The sequence below is a fragment of the Marmota flaviventris genome, chromosome 9 (assembly GCF_047511675.1).
Source record: "Marmota flaviventris isolate mMarFla1 chromosome 9, mMarFla1.hap1, whole genome shotgun sequence".
NCBI classification, from domain to species: Eukaryota; Metazoa; Chordata; class Mammalia; order Rodentia; family Sciuridae; genus Marmota; species Marmota flaviventris.
In genome coordinates, this window is record NC_092506.1 from 19,848,661 (window position 1) to 19,871,286 (window position 22,626).

Here is a 22,626-nt window from a genome sequence, read left to right on the forward strand (position 1 = left end):
CACAAAACTCCCAACCCTTTGACTCTCCTTTAATGCTACATGAGGATATCCTTCGCCCAACTCCCAGGAATGTTTGCCCTTCTCAATCTGTTCCACTTCCAGGAGGCAGCCAAGGGGCCTCAGCTGTGCTGCCCAGAACTCAGGAGACATGGGGAAGAACAGTCATTCATGCACATCCCAGATCTCAGAGAGCAGTGGTGGAAGCTTTTTGTCCTGCAGGCGCAGCGCAAACACTTGCTCTGAGTGGACACTGCTCAGGGTTCGGAGGCTCACCAGTTTCATTAACATACGTGGGAACATTAGTCGGTCCTGGGGGAAGGAGAGGGACAAGCTAAGCCTTTGTTTCTCCCCAGGAAAAAGGACAAAAGCAAGGGAGTTGTGGAAGAGGTAGAGAACTGTCCGTGCTAGATGTAGGCAGAGGGATTCTTGAGGGGAAAATAGATGTGTCAGGGAACAGGCATGGAGCAGAGGAAAAAGGCACCTGGGGAGACTCACATGGGGGTGGTGGATGGAGACGTAAGCATGCAGGGCCTCCACATATGTGTGTTGCAGCCTCTCTACTTGGAGCTGGTCCTGCACATTGGGCCGGTCTATAGGTCACCAACAGAGTTTAGGAGCAGGTCTGGCCAGGGCCTCAGTCCCCTACCCCAGATCACTGCCCCAAAATAGGGATGTGTCCCACAACCTCACCCATCCCAAAATCACAGCAAAGGGCTCCACCCGCACAATCCTGCCCTGTAGGTCCTGCAGTCCTCTGGGGTGCAAGTCTTACTGGGTTTCCCACCTGCCCCTCCACACACCTGCAGAGAATATGCTGATGGCAATGAGCAAAGCAAACTCAGCATCATTGAGTTGTAGCTCGTTCATGGCTCTGGAGAACTCAAAGATGGGGTTGATGAACTCCACCTGCAGCCCTGGGGAGGAAGAAGGGAGGCTAAAGTGTGTGGCAGGAGCAGCAGGAACTTCCTTCTTTCCTCCAGTGCCTTATCTTGGAACAACCAGGAACTCACTAAAATGTCTCCAGGGTTCTGCTGTGTAAGGCAAATTTCTTAACCTAAGTCTCCTCTGTGAAATGGGAGTCCATAGCTGAATCTATGAGGTTGTGATGGTTAAATGTGAAAGCATGATGCACTTAGCACGGCAGATAGGAGGTTTTGAATTAATAAAATTTTTTTTTGCAGTACCCTAGTACTAGATCAGGAGTGTCCTACCACTGAGCTACATCTCCAGTCCTTAATAATTTTTGAGAAAAGTTCTTGCTAAAGTACAGAGGCTGGCCTCAAACCTGTGATCCTCCTGTTTCAGCCTCCCAAGTTGCTGGTATTACAGGTCTGTGCTACTACACATGGCTTGAAAAGATATTTTTATCTTCCTTTTTAACCAAAGGAAGAGATGCTTCTATTTCTAGATACACAGGGCTCTCAAAAATTCTAATAACAAGCCAAGCGAGGTAGTGCCTCCCTATATGCCAGCAATTCAGGAGGCTGAGGCAGGATTGCAAGCTGGAAGCTAGCCTCAGCAACTTAGCAAGACCTTGGTGGGGATGTGGCTAAGTGGTAGAGCATCCCTGGGTTCAAACCTCAGTACCACAAAAAAAAAAAAAAAAAAGGAAGAAAGAAAAAAAAACGAATTTATGATCTTTCTGAGTACAGCAACTCAACAGGTCAAGGCAGGAGATTTCAAACTTGAGACCATCCTCTGCAATTTAGCAAGATCCTGTCTTAAAAGAAAAGAAAAGCAGGCTGGAGGTGTAACTTGGGGTAAAGTGCCCCTGGGTTCAATCCCTAGTACCCACAGCGGGGAAAAAGATTTTTTGCTGACAAATGATCTTATCTGAATATGAGGCATACATTTATATATATATGTATATATATATATACATACATATATATACATATATATACATACATATATACATATATATATTATTTTAGTTGTAGATGGACACAATATCTTTATTTATTTTTATGTGGTGCTGAGGGATCACACATGCAAGGCAGGTGCTCTACCACTGAGCTATAGCCCCAGCCCGAGGCATACATTTCATATAGCACATCCCAGAGGGAACACAGCAGTGTGGTTAAGGGTGTGGACTTTGGTGCCAGATTGCCAGGATTTGAGTCCTAGCTTTACCATTACTAGGTTGTGTGATCTTGAATAAATTTTGTGTTTGTTTGTTTTTTGGGGTTTTTTTGTTTTTGTTTTTGTTTTTGTTTTTTTTTTTTTAGTTGTAGATGGACACAATACCTTTATTTATTTATTTATTTTTATGTGGTGCTGAGGATCAAACCCAGGGCCTCACAGATGCTAGGCAAGCACTCTACAACTGAGCCACAACCCCAATTCCTTGGGTAAGTTATTATGTCTCTCTGGGCCTTGGTTTTCCTATCTGTAATATAGATGATAATATTACCTGCTTCATAAAGTCCTTAGAATATATGTGACATAGATGTATCTACCATGTAAATGTTAGTTGGAATTTTTAAAATTTTTTATCTTAATGGAACCAGTTTTCTTAAAGAGAAAAAAACTAAAACATGACAAACTGTGACCTAAAGCCACTACACCTAGTGGACACTTCTCCCACACACATTTTCAAAGTCTTTGCACCCACACTGTTCTCTAGGCTTTCTCAGATTTCTTTTAGCAACCATCTGCTACACTTTTCCATTGGGAGGCTTCTTGATTAGTCACTTCCTGTACTTTCACCCTGATGTTTATCAAATGCTGTGTTGATCCATTTAATGGGCAAACCCTATTTTATAAAGCATTTCTTGGTGAGGTTTTAAGCCCCCAAGTGTGTCCCAAAGCCCCTCTAAACTAGATGAACAGCTCACATAGGATCAGTCCACATCCTTAGTTTACTATCATGGGCAGCATATGGTTGGAGATGCAGAGGAGGAAGGAGACCTAATATAATAGAGGCCCTGAAGGAAGAAAACAACAAGTAACAAAGAAAAAAAAAAAAACCAACAACAAATAAAAAATAAATTAAAAAAAAGAACCCCTAGTTCCTTCTAAAAGCTCACTTCTGATGAAATGAGAAATTAAAAGCCAACTTGATGACATCAGAATGGCTTATATAAAGAAATCTATAAATAGGTACAGATTCAGATAGCCCAAGTCACAGGGCTGAAGGGACACAGAGATATTAAAACTGGAAAGGGTTCAGGAAGGAGGGTGTTCTAAAGGAGAAGACTAAGAGGTCTGGGATAAAAACAATTTGGAGAAAAAGATGGCCTGGTAGAGAAAACAGGCTTTACAGCTAGATAAAGACCTCTAATCACCCCAATCAGGTGCCTGTATATTCCAGTGATATACAGAAGGCAATAGGGGCCAACACAGCCCAGCCCTGCCCTACAGTTAAGGGAGGCCTTCCTAGAAAGTTCACTGGGTGGCCCATGTTGAGATAAGAGACACATGAGGTGTCCTGAGTCACCAGAAACTAGGGAAGGACTTATGAATTTTGGCCTAGAAACCAGGATCTCCCAGCCCTGAGAATGGAGTCATAGCATCAGCCATATGTTACAGACCTGCTCTTTGTTGTTAAGCTACTTGGTCTCCTACTGAGCCCCAATTCCAGTTCCTCCAACATTTCCTCGGTGGTCTTCCATCTTTTCCCAACCCTGCTTCCCCACACAAACATTACCAGTAGCTAAAAATGAAGAAAACCCCTGCTTAACACTAAGCCAGCATCAGACAGAAAGCAGCAATGAGAACTATTTTTTTTTTTCTTTTTCCTGCAATAATGTGGATTGAACCCAGGGACACTCTACCACTAAACCAAATCCCCAAACTTTTTTTTTTTTTTTTTTTTTTTGTAGTTGTAGATGGATAGAATGCCTTTATTTTATTTGTTGATTTTTTTTTTATGTGGTGCTGAGGATCGAACCCAGTGCCTCATACATGCTAGGCAAGTACTCTGCCTCTGAGCTACAGCCCCATCCCCTCCCTTTTTAAAAATTTTTTTAGTTTTAGGTGGACACAACATCTTTATTTTATTTTTATGTTGTGCTGAGGATCGAACCCAGTGCCTCATGCATGCTAGGTGAGCACTATACCACTGAGCCACAACCCCAGCCACCAAATCCCTAACTTTTTTATTGTTTTTTAAGTTTTGAGACTGGGTCTTGCTAAGTTGCTGAGACTGGTCTCGAACCTAGTGATCCTCCTGCCTCAGCCTCCCAAGTCACTGGGATTACAGGTGGGCGCCACCAAACGTAACAATGTAAATCAATTCTTAGAGAAAACACTCCAGATACAAGATGAGGATAGAATTGTTTGCCTTTGTCCTACAACTGTGCCATCTGGGTATCTTTGTCATGTTTCAGCTCCAGTTCCGAGGGTCAGCAGAAAGAGCAATTGGAAAAGAACAGGGGAGAGAGCCCAGCCATAAGAGCGTCAGTGACACAGCGCTTGCCTAGCATGTGTGAGGGTCCTGGATTGATCCCGAGTACCAAAAAACAAAAAAGTTGGGGACAGTCAGCCCACATGATCCTTAAAGAGCACATCTGAAAAGATCTGTTCATTTTTGACTACTAAAAGGCTTGGTTCAGCGGGGCATGGTGGCACACTCCTGTAATCCTAGCAGCTCAGGACACTGAGGCAGGAAGATCATGAGTTCAAAGCCAGATCAGCAACTTAGGGAGACCCTAAAGCAAGTTAGCAAAACCTTGTCTCAAAATAAAACATTAAAAAAAAAAAAAGGAATGGGATGTGGCTCTGTGGATAAGTGCCTTTGGATTCAATCCCTGGTACCCAAAAAAATAAAATAAAATAAAAGGCTTGGTTCAGTGGTTTTCAAACTTTTTTTTCTAGCTATAAAGTCTTTTCTTCAAGGAAAATGTTATGCAGAACTATAATATCCAGTGTAGATTTAAATAGACCTTCTTATTTGGTTAAAGCAAAGATGAAGGACATTCTTCTGCCTCCCTGTATCTTCTCTAAGGTGACTTCCAGAACCCCTCAGGCTAATTGAAATACAGTTCCAAAACAACAGACCTAATGCAGCCGAGGACAGAGGTCTATTTGGAGCAGTTGAAAGAGGCCTTTCAACATTCTAACTTTTCTCTCTTGGACAAACCATTGGCCTTCCCTTCACAACCACCCAAACCTCAGCCCAGGCTCTGAAATCACAATGGGCTCCGTGACAAACAACACCTGTCCATCCAGCTCAGTCCCTCTGTGATCTCAGCTCTCACCTGCTTTGGCAAAATCTTCCCGGTTATAACTGAAATCCTTGAGGAAGGTGATGCTCTCGCTCCCAGGGTTGTATCGCCGAGAAGTCTCCAGAAGCATCACCTGCACACAAGTAGCAGCCCCGCCAGAGAAAATGAGGGCTGATCTTGGGACACAGGCCTTTGAGGGACAGTTGAGTCTCCTTCTCCCTACTTCCCAGTGGATTGGGCTCTCCCTGCCAGATGCCTGCATGCCCCCCCACAGACAATGCCACACTGCTTCTCCCTCCATCCCTTGACCTGTCCAGCCACCTCAATTGCAGAAGTCTTCAGCAGGGCTATCTGGTCCTCTCTGCTGAGCTGTAGGAAGCCTGGGAGCTGTTTAGCAAAGTCGACGATCTCTTGCACAGACACGATGGCCAGCTCAGTAAAGTGGGCAAAGCGCTGCTGACGGGCCTCCCGGCTCTGGGGGTCCGGGGCCATGGGCCAAGGCTACCCAGGGGGGCAAGGAGAGAAAAGGCAAAGCACTTTGATTCAGACATCCAGAAGCCAGCTGGTGCCCTGGCCACCTCTCCCCAGGCCCATCAAGTATCTTACCGTCACACGAAGTCGGTCTGAAAAAGAGCGCCTGTTACACTGTTGCTGGGCAGCGACCAGCTTCTCAATCATGCCCAGTTGCTCTGGACTGAGCTGGGGGAGCACTTGGGGAGGTGAGGGGGCCCTCGGGGGCACTGATGTGGCCTGAGCCTGTTCCTCTTCTTGCCGTTTCAGTTTCTTCAGGCGGATCTGTTCTTCTGAAAGGACACCTAAGGACAGGGCCAGACGTCAGGAGGGGAGAAGTGGGGCTACAGGAAGCAAGGATGGGGCAGAGGGGGTGGTTTGAGTCTCCAGAAAAGCAGACAGCATTGGGTAAAAGCCAGGAAGAGATTTGAATCTATCCTCATGGACCGGGTAGGAAGCCCCTGTAGGCATGGGCATCTTCCTGCCCTCACACCAGGGTGCCCTCTTTCCATCAGTGTCTCCCCAGCCTGCCCCCCCACCACACTCACACTCCTCCCGCATGCCCGCCTGGCGGCATTTGCGAAGCCGACACTCCTGGCACTTGCGACGCATGTAGGTATCCATGGGGCAGTGGCCACCACTGTGGCAGACATAGCGAGCTCCTTTGATGACACTGCGGCGGAAGAATCCCTTGCAACCCTCGCAGCTCAGCACGTTGTAGTGGAAGCCAGAGGCCTTGTCCCCACATACACTGCACAGCTCGTTCCCCAGCATTTTGGGGGCTGGCCCCTTTTTCCGCTTTTGTGGACGGAGCTCTGGATACAAGGAAGAGCCTTAATATTCTTCCTGACTCAGTCACTGGGCACTCAGTGACCTTCATTCCTTTCATTATATGAAGTCTAGTCTCTCTTTTTGGAGACAGGATTTCACTGTTTCCCCCACTGCCTCCAACTCCTGGGCTCCAGAGATCCTCCTGCCTCAGCCTCCAAGTAGCTGCGACTACAGGTGCCCCCAGAAGGAGTAACTTAGACTATTTATCACAGTAGATCTCATTTGCCAGGGCCATTATGTCCTAGGTACTGTATGAGCCCTTTATAGGTATTGATCCTTTAGATAACCATAATTATTAATCTCACTTTACAAATAATGAAAATGAAATTCAGAAAGGCCTAAGGTAGAAACAAAATTCATACTTAGATCACTTGGATCTAGTTGATGCAAAGTCTTTAACCATAGTATTATAAAGAAAAGGGCCCCAAGGTGTCCCTCCCATATCCAGGGAGCCTGCACCTCCCCAAAACACAGAAGCTCCTCACCTGTGGTCTCTGGAAGGGACTCTGCCCTGGGGAATAGGGCTGTGGGTTCTGCTGACTCCAGCCCCATCCCCTCAGCAGATTGGGGCACCCTGGCTTCCTCCCTAAGGACGTAGCTGTGGCCTCCCCGAGCCTGGCTGCTTGCATCTTGGATATCTGGATCCCACAGCTCCACGGCAGAATCTGAACCAAAAGGAGAGGCACAGAGGGGTCCCGTGTCCCATCCCAGCTCCACTCCCTAGTGTCCTAGCTGGGAAACTGCAAACCTATCTTCACCCTCGGAGGGCAACCACACCCCAGCTCATGCTCTGTGACTCCAGAACCAGTCAATTGTAATCCATTGCACATCAAGACCTTAAACAAAGATGCTAATCTTTGGGACACCCATTTCAGAGATCAGACAGAACTCTCCAAAGCCAAAGCTGGGCAAGCAACAGAATGCCAACTCCCCGCAGCAGCAAGCCCAGATTGAGGAGCACTGGGCAGGAGTTTACAAGGGCCAGAGGGCCAGGTACCAGAATCAGGGCAGAGGTGGTCTGGAGAAGAGGCAAGCAATACCAAGAACAGCTCTGGACTGCTCTCTGCAGGAGGGCAGAATGCAGGTAGCGAAGGAGGCTGATTCCTGAAAGAGGAGAGAAGCCACCAGAGGAGTTCTGGCTCAGGTGAGAGGACTGGAGTAAAGAAGCTTACCAGGAGAAACATCAGGCACAGGTGCCTCCAGCCACAAGGACATCTCTTCCTGGAGCCCTGGACATTACCAAGACACTGTCCTGCAGGAACGACCAGGGTTATATTCTTTTTTCAGTACTAGGAATCAAACCCAGGGTCTCATACCTGCCAAGCAAGTGCTCTGCCACTGAGCTACCCCCTGACCTACAGGACTTTTTAAAACCCATTTTGCAGATGCAGAAACTGAGGTTCAAAAAGATTAATTGCCTACAGTCACACTTTTAGATGGTGGTAGAGCCAAAACAGTAGCCCAATCTGACTCCAAAGTCTAAGCTCTTGACCACCATGCCACCTTTCTCTCCCTAGTTCTCCTTTGGGCCATCAGGGAATGTCTGTCAGAGCCCTTGCCCCCTCACTCCAGTTTTAGGAGAGCCAAAGTTAGGTAGCGCTAAGAGATGGGATCAAGGCTCACTCCTGAAGACAAGCACCTTGTTAGAAAATCTCACTCCCACTGCTTTCTGGGATCTGGAGCAAGGCTCCTCTGCTCCAAGAGTTTCCCTAACTCACACCATGACCTCCTCCTCCTCCCCAGCTCCCCTCAGGAGTCCTGCCACCTAACAGAACCCTGTCCCTGCCCCAAGCCCCCATCACCTTCACCCGGCACTTTCCCCAAGAGACCCTTTTTAAGGTCCTTAGAACAACCTCCCACCCGACCCCAGACACGCATGCAGCCCCAGGCCACTGCTGAGAAGACCCACCGAATCCCCAGGCCACCAGACTTCCTGGCTGCAGTCTCTGGAGCCCCCTTGCTGGGAGAGGAGGATGGTGCAGTCCCCTGTCCCGAGGCCGCGCGGCCAGCCGGCGACTGGAGCTGAGCAGAGGGACCCGGAGCCCCGGGGAAGTAGTACTGTGGGGAAAGACTGAGGGAGGAACTGACAAGGGTCGGGCCACCTCTCCTCCCGCCGACCAAACGGAGCCTGGCCTCCTCGCCCCCGCCCACGGGGTAGCTTCCCCACAGGCCGACTCCTCCCCGGCCAGCCACCCCCTCGGCCGGCGCCACCCCACCCGGCCCCTACCCTCAACCGAGACAGTCGCATTTCCCCACAGACCGGCCCGGTTCCATGTCTCTCCCCTTCCTCTGTCCACCCTGGAGGCTCTTTGCTCTTACTGAAGGACTGCTTCCCAGGCACCCCCACCCCGATCCCGGCAGCCTCCAGAGTCAGCGTTCCCTCCCCTCCATAGACACCTCGCGGAGCAAAGGTCTCGGCTCGGCCCAGAATTGCGACACCCAGCCCCAGCCTGCGATCGCAGCCTCCCTCCTCCTCCCCTGCCTCTGGGAAGGGGCCAAGCTCTCCCCACTAGCTCCAGGACAGAGCCAAGCTAGTAGAACTCCAAGGGTGGAGAGACGCAGGTGCTGGGCCTTCCAGGGAATCTGTCTGTGGGTGCCCTTCGGGGTCGGGGTGGGGGGACAGAGGGGAGAAAGCCAGGAGAGAGGGGCTGGTAGGAAGTCAGCCCTGAACAACCGCAGACCTGGGATAGTGGTAGGGGTAGCAGATGACAGCAACACAGGGAGCCTAGGTTGGACCCAGGAAGGCATGAAGTTGCCTCATCCTGGGGATGGTCCCATTGAGGTGGTGGCAGGCTCCATTGAGCCTCACAGCATAGCTTTCCTGCCGGGGACACAGATCCACCCCTGAAGGAAGACACCCGTGTTTCACTGATTCTCTCTCTCCCATAATCCCTGAAACAGGAGCTGGCATAGAGGAGACAACAGAGTAGGTACTGTGTTCTTGTTTGATAAATGGATAAGAAGAAAAATATGATCTTCCTTATCCCATACTTTTTGGCTCAATTTCAACTAGGCATTTGGGGTCTGGGATGAGTCTGGGTTCAAATCCTCATCCTGCCTCCCTTTAGCTGTGAGTCCCCCCACCAGGTGCTGGGGATCCGACTCCATGTATCCCATGTTAGGCAAACTCTCTACCACTGACCTACACCCCCAGCACAGATGTGTGATCTTGATCAAGCAAGTTACTTATGTCTGTGAACCTCTTTGTGTCTTTAGAATGGAGGGCTGGGGATGTGGCTCAAGCGGTAGTGCGCTCGCCTGGCATGCATGTGGCCCCGGTTCAATCCTCAGCACCACATACAAAGAAAGATGCTGTGTCTGCCGAAAACTAAAAAAGAATAAATAAATATTAAAATTAAAAAAAAAATAAATAGAATGGAGATAACAGTTTTGCCATGTAAGGTGGTTGTGAGAATTAAACACATCATAGCACAATGTACGTGTTCAAGCAGATAGTATCAGAGCAAATACTAAGTGTTCAAGAACTGGCAGTGTTTATTCTTACCACTCCAATCCTTTCAAATATAGGTCTTCCTGTCCACATGAAGCTATACATCACTCTCCAAGTCCTTGTTTCTATATACAAGTCCCTCACCATCTTGTTCAGTCCTTAGAGCACTGCCAGGAGGGAGGGAGGGTAAATCAACTCCATTTTACAGGGAACACTGAAGCTCACATGAGGGCCTCGCAAGACCACACACAGCGGCTGATCTGGGATCAGAATCCAGATGTTCCCACTCCAGTCCCTGTGCTCTTTTTCTCTTGGCATCAGAGTGCAGGACGTTCTTGTCCTGTTGCCTCTCAGGTCTGATGAGCTAGTAAAGTGAGAGGGAAGGAGCCAGGGCTGGTGGGCTGCAGGGAGAGGCCCAGAGCACTGCAGATGCTTTAGCTCGGATGTGCGAGGCAGGAGCTGAGGTTACTCTTGGTTGTTCACCCCCTGACCCATTCCCAGTTTCCTGCTCAAGGCTCTTCCTGTTTTGCTGTGAACTTCAGTTCCCATGGGCCTACATTAAAGCAGAGGACAGGGGCCAGGGCAAGCTGCCAGAGGGACTGAAGCAGACATGAACAGGGCACCAGGGAAGAGGAGAACAGAGGAATAGGGAAAGAGTGGACACAGGGGGTGGGGGAGGACAGTAGGAACAGGAAGGGAGAAGGATGGGAAAGCTGAACAAGAAAGGGGGTTTGGTGAAAGATGGGAGGAAGCACAGGGTGGGGCAGGGGAACAGGCGGGGGCAGGGACACATGTGAGAAGATAGCAGGCGGGGTTGGGGGTGTTGCAAAATCTGCCCGTGTATTCATTTTCACATTTCAGAAAAGCCCCTCTGACGGCCCCCATCTCAAACTTCTGCCTCCAGCTTTTGCTCTTGTTCCTTCTCATCACAAGGTTATCCCCTCACAAGGCCCCCACCCTGCTCTGGGCATTTCTGAGTCATGAGCACAAGGCTCTCTGTTCCTCTCATGTGTTCCTGCTCTGATTTTCACAAAGCCCCCTGCTGTCCTGGGACAGTAGAAACCAGGGACACCAGCCGCTGGGGCACTGGAGCTGTTCTGTCCCATTACCCATCCAGATCCTCCCTGCCAAGCTCCAGTGTAGCAGCATGGTCAGAGCTGTCCTGGAGACACCTGGTTTCAAGGAACTGGGGATATAACATGGTCTGGAGCCTGGTGACACATTTTCCAGGAATTAAGAAAAGCCTCCTTCATCCATTCCTGATCCTCAACTTCTACTGACACTCTAGTGTCCCTACAGGTGGCTTCCCAGGACCCAGAGCATACACAAGCCCCAGCTAGAGGCCTCTTGCCCAAAGTAGAGCCAGTAGATCACAGCAACCTCTCCCCCAAGGCAGGGAGTCAGCTCAGCCTGGTCTCCTCTAGGGGAGAAAGCATTTGCTAGCACTTCACTGCCAGAGCTATCCCTTCAGGTTACAAGGGATTAAGGAGTTCCTAACAACGAGGGGAAGGGAAAGGAAATGGGAGAAGACCAAAACCTGTTGGCACTCTTTCCACAGGATGCTATCTTCTGGAGATCAGCCCCTGGGACTTCAGCCCCAAGCCAGAGCAAGCAGTCAGGTGATCCACAGCTAGAATCCCATGTTCTGCTTTGCCAGCCCCTCTTCATGACACAGTCCCTTCAGCCCACAGGCTTAGGTCCAAGCACCCCAGGCCTAGAGTCCCTTCCTGTCTCCTTGGCTCCTGCAGGAGGCAGAATTCCTAGGAACATACTTGGGAACCTCCTAAGTCACATTTCTGACCCCCCAAACCCCCAGAGGCTTCTTCCAGCAGCAAAGGGAACATAGAAGCAGAAATAGGAGCATTCTCCAGTCCCTGGTCACATGCACTACTGGATAATTACCCCAAAGGCACTCATTCCCATGGAGTAGGCCACAAGATTGGGTTTGTAGAAGGGACTGGGGCAACTGCTTCTTGCTCCTTCCTTCACTGTTCTGGAAGGGTAGAAAGGGTGGGGATATCTTTCAGACCACCAAGTATCTACTCAAGTGACTTCTGCCCAACATCCCAATGACAAGATAGAAGAAGTCAGGAATAAATTCTAAGACCTATAAATTTTAGAGATGACACAGAGGGCAGAAAATGAAGAAGAACAATAACATTTACTTAGTCTCATGTACACAATTTACCTTTACATGCAATGTTTCATTTATTCTCACAATAAATATAAAAAGACAGTTACCAGTAAAGTACAGAGCACCAAATTTGAATACAGGTAAAGCTGATCCAAAAGCTCAAGCTCACATTCAAATTAAAACAAAAACATAGCTGGGCACAGTGGTGCACCCCTGCATTCCTGGGAATTTGGGGGACTGAGGCAAGGGGATCAAAAGTTCAAGGCCAACCTCAACTACTTAGCTAGACTAACCCAAGATAAAAAATAAAAGGGCTGGGGATGTAGCTCATTGGTAGAGCATCCCTGGTGAAATCCCCAGTACCACAAGATGATGATGATGATAAAAAAAACAAAACCAAACCCCCCACTTTACTCCATTACACAAAGCAGCCTCTCCAGATGGAAAAAAAAAAAATAGTTAACTCACCCGGATTTAGGTTTGCTTCTGCCAACCAGAGTAGAACAATGATTTCCAAACCTGGTCTTATCATGCTTCAGAGCATGATTTTAGTCTAGGGTATGCCCATGTATCCATCTATCTATTCATATACATGTCTCTCTCTCTCTCTCTCTTTTTAATCTGTAGTTAGGAACCAAGGTGTGAAGAACAAAGAATCATCTGGTAAAAAATATGCAAAAGCTGGGGAATCAGGAAATCAAGGCTCTGCTCTAGGTTCTACCATCTCCTTCTACTCTCCACCCTTCCTGGAATCATTTCTCACTATAAAAATTAAAATAACATCTGCTTCATCAATCCCTCCTACATGGGATACTTGTAAGCACCAAGGATATAGACATTTAGCAAGTGGGAGGAAAAGCAAAAGATGGATTTCGGCAATTCTTTTGTTCTACTTGCTAAATTTTGGTGATCTGCAGATCTAGCTGGATGCAGTGGCACACAGTTGTAATCAGTTATTTGGAAGACTGAGGCAAGAGGATTGAAAATTTGAGGACACCTGGGCAACTTTATGAGAACCTGCCTCAAAATTTAAAAAGGGCTGGGGTGAAGCTCAGTGGTAGAAGTCCTCTGGGTTCAATTCCCTGTGCTGAAAAAAATTAAACAAAATAAAAAAGAAATAAAAGGGGCTGGTAGTGTACCCTTGGGTTCAATCTCCAGTACTGCAATAGATAAAATAAAGCAAATAAATTTTTAAAAAAATTTAAAAAGCCTAATATTTATGCAGTATTTTGCCAGTTAGTCATGACCCACTTAATTCCACTAAGGAGAAAAAGTTTCTTTTAATAGAAATCTCTTTATTAAAGGTACTCTGGAGCTACCAAATATACTTTAGCAAAGCATTTTGAGTAGCCTGCATGCAGTTTGTAGCCTGTAAGAAACAGTCCATTACAAAGACTATTTAGTTGGGAAGAGAAAATTGAATTTGAATCCATGCTTCTGAACCATGTAAACTTTCTGAACCATGTCACTTGCCTCTCTAGTTTTTTCCTAATCTGTAAAATAAGAGGACTAGGTTAGATCAGGGATTCAGAGATGCTGGTTTATAAAGCTATGAAGTGTATTTGTGAAACTCTTGAGATCATAAGCAAAATTCTAATGTATATTTATATGTGTGAACATTTTTATGGAAGGCAGAGGGCTAAATTTTCATCCAATTCATAAAGGGGCTTGTGACTGAAAAGGTTAAGAGCTATTTGCCTACCTAACCTTCTTATTCTATTTACTCCTCAGCCTCCTTCATGACATTTCTTGAAGTAAAGTTTAGATCAGTGTGTGTGTGTGTGTGTGTGTTTCGAATCTGGGGTCTTAGAGCAAGATAATAACAGTTCTGATCAGTTTTGTCAATGATGAGGTGAAGTTGCGTCTAGTGGGCAGATCTGAATCAAAGCATCCCAAGGGTCTATGATCTATCCCTCAAAAACTGTGTCACTCCAAGCTCAGAGTCACAACAAAGTCCTAAGGCCAAAGTGGCGGCACCTGAATCCTAAGAGACAAAGCCAAGAGGGTCTCTGATTCTGCAGAAACCCCACCTACTTTTACTCTATATTATGTGCCTGTCCCAAAAATCTCTCTCCAAAGGTCTGAAATTCTCCTTTATGGATTCATTGGTTTGGGTTTGGAAAGTCTGAACATCCCGTGCAACCCAACTCCTTTGGGAAGAAGTATGACGTCTTGACTCTAAACTGAAACTTGTAAGTAAACTAGAGGAAAGACAGGGAAAGCACTGGAAAAAGCAAGTGAGAGGGCTTCTGAAGCTTTGCTCCGGGCAGGCATGAACAGTAGACTACACTGGGACCAACCTCAAGGGCACAGGGAGTCCAAAGGGCTGTTTACACGTTTTGCCCTGCAGCTCTCCCGGGAAATGCGGACCGAGCCAAGGCTCAAACTCCACCCGAAGGCCAGGGGCGTGGTGAGGGACGCCCCATATTTCCCTACCCTTCGCTCCAATTCAGCACTCTCGGGCTCTGGGATCAGGACCAGCTGCACCCCAGCCTGAGGGGGCGCTCGCTCTCCAGGCCACGGCCCCGCCCAGGGCAAGTGCCACCTTAGTACGGAAAGGGGCAGCCCTGACCCCGTGTGCTCTTTACCAAGACTAGGTCTTCAAGCCCTTTTGCCGCGCAATGTCGCCCTACATTCCTACGTGTGTCCGCCACTGCCAGATCGCGAAACTCCTCTACGTATTCCCTTCCAAATTCTACCATCCCTGCTCCCCCCCTTAGTAAGATGGCGGCGAGCGCACTTCCGGCGTGTGTCCTTTCGTGTGTGTCCGGGCGGCTGCAGCTGGTGCCACTCAGCGCGTTCCGCCCTCTTTGCGCGCACACACACTAGAGCGATGATGGCCGGCAGACTGCACGGCTGGAGCTGGGCGGCTCTTCTCCAGCTCCTTCTTGGCATGAACCTGATGGTGATGCCACTCACCCAGGCCCGGAGTCTGCGCTTCGTTACCTTGGTAATGGGCGACAGTGTCACCAGAGGGTTTGCTAGAGCTAGAAGGGCAAAGGCCTGCTGGGAGGGAGGGGCAGGGCTTGTGATGGGGGTCGAGGACTAGAGGAGAAGATGTGGTTTAGTAGACCACTGGCCTGGGGAGCTCGAGGGGCTGGGTTCAGAACTGAGGTGGAGCCCTGGGTCATTCTGGGGGGCAGGGCGTTCTGGTAAGGAGTTCTGTATCAGCAGGTAGATGGGATGAGTCTTCTCTGGGACAAGGATGTGATTAAAAGGTTAAGAGACTCGTCAATAAAGACGACTTTGGTGATTTTTTTCCCCTTCAATTTTACCCACTGAAAGCATTATTCTCACTGTTTTGTTTTTGTTTTTTTCTTCCCACTTGTGCCTTTGGCTTCCCCATGGTCTCCAGTTACATTGCTTAGTCAAGTTAGCATCCTCCTGAACTCTGGTCTTTTGCAGTGGGTAGTGGTGAGGCTTCCCAGAGAGAACACGGGGCAGAGGTGTGCTCTGTGTTCCTATCAAGGAGACCCTTCTGACCTGTAGGCAAATCATTTTGTTTCCTCAGCTTTACCGACATGGAGACCGTTCACCAGTGAAGACATATCCCAAGGACCCCTATCAGGAAGAGGAATGGCCCCAGGGGTTTGGTCAACTAACCAAGGTGGGTCAGAAGCCAGCTGGCCCTCAGGATTAGCTGTAGAATGAATAACCTTTGGCCAGGCATGGTGGTGTCACAGTTCTGTAATCTCAGTTACTTGGGAGGTGAAGGCAAATGATTGCAAATTCAAGGCCAGCTTGGGCAATTTAGTGAGACTCTGTTTCAAAATTTTAAAATAAATTAAAAAGATCTAGGGATGTAGCTCCGTGTTTGAGTGCCCCTAGGTTTAATCCCCAGTACTGGAAATAACAGCAACAAATGAGTGACCTCTGGAGCAGATTACAGAACTTGGGGCCTCCTAAACTGCCAGTTCCCACATGGGTATTGACTGACCAGATTTTTGTTGTTGTTGTTTTTGTGATGCTTGGAGATTGAACCCAGGGTCTCACATGTGCTAAGTACAAAGGATCTCACATGTGCTAAGTACACACTCTACTACTGAGCCACATCCCCAGCCCTGACTGAGTTTCTTAACTTTACATTACTGTATGCCTAGGACAATGCCACGTATAGCTGGCCACTTAATAAATGACTCCTGGGATTAAAATAGCCCATTCCTACTTCTAGCCAGAAGTATACTTACAAAGCAACAGCATCTAAAATCCATAGGGTTTATAAACCATTCCTTCCCTCTGAATCCTTTTAACCCTTGGACTTGCCCACAGGAAGGGATGCTACAGCACTGGGAGCTGGGCCAGGCTCTGCGACAGCGCTACCATGGCTTTCTAAACACCTCTTATCACCGTCAGGAGGTAAGCATGGGAACTTAAGTGACAAGAGGAATGGGATCTATTCTCATTCTCTTCCTTCAGAAAGCTGAGGATTAGGCTGAACACTCTGGCCTTCCTCCTGCATTTTTGGTCATGAGACATCTAAGAACCATCTAGAACATACTCCTGGAGGCTCAGTTGCCCCTACTTGGTTGGGAAGAGGCAAGACAGATCAAGCACCCAACTCAGACTTAAGGAAGGGCCTGGAAAAGTTGTTTTTGGCTGTGAAGTAACAGGCTTTCCCTCCAAAACATTTATTGAGTACCTTCTGTGCTAGTGTTTTGCATACAGTTGTGCACCACACAGATAGAATGTCTGTTTCCACAAAGCTAAGAGTATACTGGGGGTATCAGATGATAAACCAGGAAGACAAGATAAAGGGAACAGGGAAGAGTGGCACAGATGCTGCTCCTAAGCTCCTTTCCCCACTTGAGAGATGGTGGTAGCTATAGCTGTTCCTCTGGTTACCACTCTCAGCACAGCTGTCTCAAGAGTCTATACTTGTTATTTGTTCCCTGAGGCCCAGCTTTATCCTGAGCTTGCCTTTCCCCAGTTTCTTCCCCATTTTCACAAACCCTCTCTCTGTTCCTTATTTTTCCCCACCCCAGTCTCTGAGCCAGTTTATAGAGAACGAGACTCAGCAGACACCAGAGTGTCAGAATGAGAGTATTCAGAAAGACCAGGGACAGCCTACTACTGACTAAGCACTTTTGACTAGGAGAAGGGACAATTGCACTAGAGCCATTCCCACAGTCTGAGTTCTTCACACAGTGCTGATAGTCCCAGCTGATATTTGGGGCCTTGAGGGAGGGAAAGGCAAAAGAAGGGGATGATGGTGGGTTTATAATTTCTGGGTGGCCATCAAGAACAGGTTCTCTCTTTGGGTTCCCAATGAGGGGCCAGAGTGCCCCTACATGTATACACAGGTGAGACTCATGTTGCCATCTCTGCAGGTGTATGTGCGAAGCACGGACTTTGACCGTACTCTCATGAGTGCTGAGGCCAACCTGGCTGGACTCTTCCCTCCCAATGGGATGCAGCGCTTCAACCCTAACATATCATGGCAGCCTATCCCTGTTCACACTGTGCCCATCACTGAGGACAAGGTAAGACTGGCCAACCCTTCCCTGGAGGGGCAAGGGGGACAACTGTGGCCATGGGATTGCTGGTCTCAGACTTCTCTGCCTCTCTTTCCTTCCTTTGGCCTGCAGCTGCTGAAGTTTCCATTGGGCCCGTGTCCACGTTATGAGCAGCTGCAGAATGAGACTCGGCAGACACCAGAGTATCAGAATGAGAGTATTCGGAATGCAGTGAGTGGGGGCTGAGCCGGAGGTCATCAGACTGCTCTTTCCCCAGGGCAGGACTGATCCCCTAATTCATTTTTCATAGCAATTTCTGGACATGGTGGCCAATGAGACAGGACTTACAGACCTGACTCTGGAGACTGTCTGGAATGTCTATGACACACTCTTCTGTGAGGTGAGCCCACAGAGGTGCCCAGTGGGATTACTTCTCTGTCCCCCTCAGCAGGCCCAAGTCACCAGGATGGTAGAACACAATGCTTGAATACCGCCATGCCCACTGGGGAGGTCCAGCAAGCTGCTGCCTGTGAAACACGGGAACTTCCCCCACGGGTGAAAAGTCTCAGAGTGGGAAATGTTTGCTAGTGGTCAGCAGTTCCTACTCCTCTCCACCCAGGGCTCTTGTGGTATCAGGCGCCTTTCTGCTGAATCTTGCTCTTTGTGCCTGAGCTTCCTCTCCTGTGCCCTGCAGCCCCAACACGGCCTGCCATTCCAGCCCCTCCACCTCACCTCTGCTCTCCTCCCCTTCCCTCACACACAGGCACCTTCCCTCTGGGGAAGAGAGCTGCCCCCAGAGAAGCTCTGGCCTAGGCCTGGGGAGTTAACCTGCCCCATACAATACACAGCAAACCCATGGGTTACTCCTGCCACCCTGGGCCTCACCCCAAACCATGCAGCGTCTGAGCCAGCTAAAGGACTTCAGCTTCCGCTTCCTCTTCGGGATCCATGAGCAGGCAGAGAAGGCCCGGCTTCAGGGGGGTGAGTGACAAGGACAGCATGTCACTCCCCTCCACATTGAAAATCTGCTATGGGGCTGCTCATGAAATGTTCTCTGTTCTTTCAAAACCAGGTTTCCCCCTTGTCTTCCCCTTTAGTCATCCAGCTCTCTCGACACCTAGCCCTGTGACCAGTCAGATTTACATGTTTCTTTTTTGCCATACTTACTAAATTTCACCCATGTCAGAAGACCTTCCCTCCCCTGACTGAATACTTCCCCAGAGAACTGCTAGGGCTATTTTGAGGGAAGACTGAGAATAATACGTGTGCCAGCTTCCATGCTACAGCACCCAAGAGTGTGCCAGCTGTCGAGCCTTTCTGACACCTCAGTAGTTTTCAGAACCTACATATGGCAGTCACCCTGGCATGGAGCCACCATCTTGTGTGTTGTGGAGCAGTCTTAAGTTTACATTTTGTTCCACACTGGAGTAATCAAACTGGGAAGGGCCTCATAGCTCACTGATGAAGGGGCAGCTTTCTTCATCTGTGTTTAAATATAGATACCTTGTTTTATCTTGCTTCCCTCTGTAAATTTGAAAGTTTTTGGAGGGCAGGGAGTGGTTTAGAGTTCTGACATGGGCCTTGTGAACCTGGGTTGGTGATTAGAACCAGGACTAGCAGAGCTTGAGAGGAGCAAATGGGTCTGATCCAATGATAATGATGGCTATAGCCAGTGACACTGAGGACTTTTCTTCTTCAGGAGTCTTGCTGGCTCAGATACGGAAGAACCTGACCCTAATGGCAACTACCTCCCAACTCCCTAAGCTGCTGGTGTACTCTGCGGTAAGATGCTGAACTCCCCAGCGTGCTGACACCAAGCCAGTGGTTGGATTTCATCTCTATTCAGTGCCTGGGGGTGTTGGGGAGCAGTGCTGATGGACAGGCCATCTCTCTTACAGCACGACACTACCCTTGTTGCTCTGCAAATGGCACTGGATGTCTACAATGGTGAACAAGCCCCCTACGCCTCCTGCCACATATTTGAACTCTACCAGGAAGATAATGGGTAAGTCGAGCTACCAGTGTGACCTCTGAAGAGGCACTCAGGTATGGCTGGGGGCAGCCCAAGGACTCATTTACAGGCATGGTGAGTAGTTCCCATCACCTGCTGTCAACCCCCAGGAATTTCTCAGTGGAGATGTACTTTCGGAATGAAAGTAAGAAGGCCCCCTGGCCACTGATCCTGCCTGGCTGCCCTCTACGCTGCCCACTGCAGGACTTCCTTCACCTCACAGAGTCCGTTGTGCCCAAGGACTGGCAGCAGGAATGCCAGCTGGCAAGCAGTACTGCAGACACAGGTGAGCTGCTGCCCGCCTCTGTGCTAGTCACGTCCCAGGTCACATCCACAAATCTTGAGGGAGCTGTCACACTTCCAGCCATCTTACTGCATCTCCTTGGACATTTCCCTCTTCCACCCTGAGAACATTTTACCCCTTCTTCCCACTCCACCTTCAGGGAATGCACTCACTTACATCACTGAGAAATAAGAGCAGCCAGGAGAGAGCACTTGTTCTCCCACCCTCAGACCTACCGGCTCACAGTTGGCTTTAGCCAGGAAGCAGGGGCAGCTGCTCCACTTTGGATCCCTCGCTTCTGCTCTTCACGAGGACCTCTGATGCCTCAGTGTTCCCTTCTTTCCTGGATAGTCGTATCTCAGAGCCTAACAGAGACCCCTGAAGCCCATTCCTCCAGCTCCCCTGATTCATTTGAGGGTAGAATTCATGGAAAAGTTGCCTAGACTCTGGCTTTACTTCCTCACTACTTGTTCTCTCCAAGTGACATCAGATAGTCTCATGTCACCTTCCACTGCACTGAAGCCACCCCTGTCAAGGTGACCAGTACTTAGCTTCTCTCCTCTCAGCAGCATTAACATACTTGATCACTCCTTCCTTAAACACTCCCTTGGGGCCAGAGGTGTACCTCAGTAGTAGAGCACTTTTCCAGCATGTGAGAAGCCCTGGGATGATCCCCAGCACTGCCAAACCCTGCCACCACAAGGTGGGAAAAAGAAAGAACTTTCTTGGTTTCTCCTGGTTTTTCTCCTACTTATAGGCTTCCCTCCCCACTAATAAAACGATGGCCCCCAGCTTTCCCCAGCCCTTTTCTTATTTATCCTGACTCCTGAAATGATCTCAGCCTCGTGGCTCCCATACACCATCTCCATGCTAAGTCCTGTCTTTGTTATGACTTGCAGATGTGTGACATCTTCTCTGGGCTAAACTCATGTCCAGCTGACTTGAGGTTTCTACGTGGACGTCCAGATGCTCTTCCCCTCAAATCTGCTCTTCCTCCAGGCTTCCCCATTTTAGTAAATGCCACATTAGTCACCCTACTGACAGTATAACCCTAGGCAATATTTTTCTCATAACCCACATCCAGCCTACTAGCAGATCCTGTCAGCTTAGTCTTTCAGGCGCATGCTCTTCCCTCCTTAGTCCATGCCATCAGCTCTTGCCTGAACTCTTGAAAAGTCTCTAGCATTCTTTCTGGTTCTATTCATATCTGTGTTGATCTCTCATCACGTCAGAATCTTCCAGTGGCTTCCTATTCCATAGAGAATGAAATCCAAGTTCTCGACAGGACCTCCCGGCCCTCCTTAGCCTGGTTCTCTGCCCCATCTCCTATTTGCCCCTTGTTTACTTTGTCCAGTGAGATTGTTTTGCTTATCTTGGAACATGCCATGTTTATTCCCATATTTTGGCCATCTGTAGTTGCTTCCTGCCCCCACTCTGCTCTTATATCTTTGTCTCACTCATTGTCTGGTCTGACTTCTTCATTGATGCCTTCCCTGACTGACCTTCTTATAGTACTTATCACTAACCTGTTGTTCCTACCATTTGCTTGTTTATTGGATCTTTCCTCCTAAAATGTGAATTTGGCTTGGGGATGTAGCTCAGTGGTAGAGCACTTGCCTCTATATGTGAGCCCTGAGTTTGATCTCCAGCACTGGGAAAATAGAACCCATGTGCTAGATATAAACTCCATGAGGGCTGCCTGCATATCCCCTGTATGTCAGAACAGTACCTGGCATATGGTAGATGCTCAACATTTGTTGGAAGAATGCTAACTTTACCTTTCTCTTCCCCTCCCCCTGCCCAGAGGTGATCGTGGCCTTGGCTGTCTGTGGCTCCATACTCTTCCTTCTCATAGTGCTGCTCCTCACCGTCCTCTTCCGGATGCAGGCCCAGCCTCCTGGCTACCGCCACATTGCAGATGGGGAGGACCATGCCTGACAACCACTCAGCCCCCTTCCCTCTGCCTCCTAGGGGAGGTGGGCTGGGCCCTGTTCCTGACTGTTACTGCTCCTCAGCCTATGGATAGGAGACCCTGGGTTGGGCCTCCTTAATTATACCAGCCCAGACGAGCAAGTGGGGCTCGGCTTGGCCCACGGTACCTATTCACTCGGCATTCACATGCCTGATGTTCACCAAGTACTGTGTTGGACATTGGCTTTCTCCAAACAGGATTTGCCTCTTCCATATTCCCCAAGGACCTGAGATGTAGACAAGCATTCGGGTTTCACTCAGGACCTGGGATAAAAAAAACTGAAGGAGTCGGTGCTTGATCCGCCTTGCTCTTCCACCAAGCCCTGCTCTTTATCTTCCAGCCTGGAGTCTTTGGCAAATGGGTCACTGGACATCATCTTGCCTCTCAGTGCTTATTTAGAGGGAAAAATTGCACAACTCTGGGGGTACACAACATTTGCTACCAAGGACCTGGATCCCCCAACAACCAGCCAACCAAGTTTTCCTTTGTCCAGCTGAAGCTACCATTAGTCTCAATGGTTCAGGCACTTCTGTCACCCCTTGATGACTTGAGCAGGTCTGGAAGGGGGTTTGTATTATACTGGGGAGGGAGTTGGGGGAGGTGGGAGGGAGCAAATCATATAGAATCATGAAAAATTCCCTCAGCTGGATTGGGCTCTCCAGGGACCTGAGGTAAATGTAGGTGGTGAATTGGATAGCTCGACTAGCACAGAATAAGGCTGAGGTAGCTCCCGGAGAATGAAGTTTTGGATTGTGAATGCTGGTTTTGTGCCTTTTTTTCATTTCTGAGACTCCAGTACCCCTTTGACCGGGT

General features: G+C 48.7%; 2 protein-coding genes across 5 annotated transcripts; one reads left to right on the forward strand and one right to left on the reverse strand.

The window, feature by feature from the left end:
• Positions 1 to 13: 13 nt before the first annotated feature.
• Positions 14 to 8,845, reverse strand: Nr1h3 (nuclear receptor subfamily 1 group H member 3). Of its 4 annotated transcripts, none has more exons than XM_071616234.1 (11): positions 8,829 to 8,845; positions 8,419 to 8,567; positions 7,682 to 7,761; positions 6,995 to 7,174; positions 6,227 to 6,493; positions 5,775 to 5,983; positions 5,490 to 5,669; positions 5,202 to 5,301; positions 801 to 914; positions 496 to 590; positions 14 to 309 (listed from the first exon to the last, which is right to left on the reverse strand). In XM_071616234.1, the coding sequence occupies exons 3-11, from the start codon at positions 7,722 to 7,724 to the stop codon at positions 163 to 165; spliced, it is 1,335 nt and encodes a 444-aa protein (XP_071472335.1). In that variant the 5' UTR covers positions 7,725 to 7,761; positions 8,419 to 8,567; positions 8,829 to 8,845; the 3' UTR covers positions 14 to 162. The 4 variants fall into 4 exon arrangements, with proteins under 4 accessions (XP_071472335.1, XP_027792302.1, XP_027792303.1 ...); XM_027936501.2 differs by lacking the exon at positions 8,829 to 8,845 and adding an exon at positions 8,737 to 8,822; XM_027936502.2 differs by lacking the exons at positions 496 to 590; positions 8,829 to 8,845 and having other exon boundaries at positions 8,419 to 8,707.
• A 6,056-nt stretch (positions 8,846 to 14,901) lies between these two features.
• Acp2 (acid phosphatase 2, lysosomal) lies at positions 14,902 to 22,570 on the forward strand. Its single transcript, XM_027936393.3, has 11 exons — positions 14,902 to 15,044; positions 15,606 to 15,701; positions 16,364 to 16,450; positions 17,422 to 17,574; positions 17,680 to 17,778; positions 17,858 to 17,947; positions 18,396 to 18,528; positions 19,247 to 19,329; positions 19,446 to 19,552; positions 19,669 to 19,844; positions 21,646 to 22,570. The coding sequence occupies exons 1-11, from the start codon at positions 14,928 to 14,930 to the stop codon at positions 21,777 to 21,779; spliced, it is 1,275 nt and encodes a 424-aa protein (XP_027792194.1). The 5' UTR covers positions 14,902 to 14,927; the 3' UTR covers positions 21,780 to 22,570.
• The last annotated feature ends 56 nt before the right edge of the window (positions 22,571 to 22,626 follow it).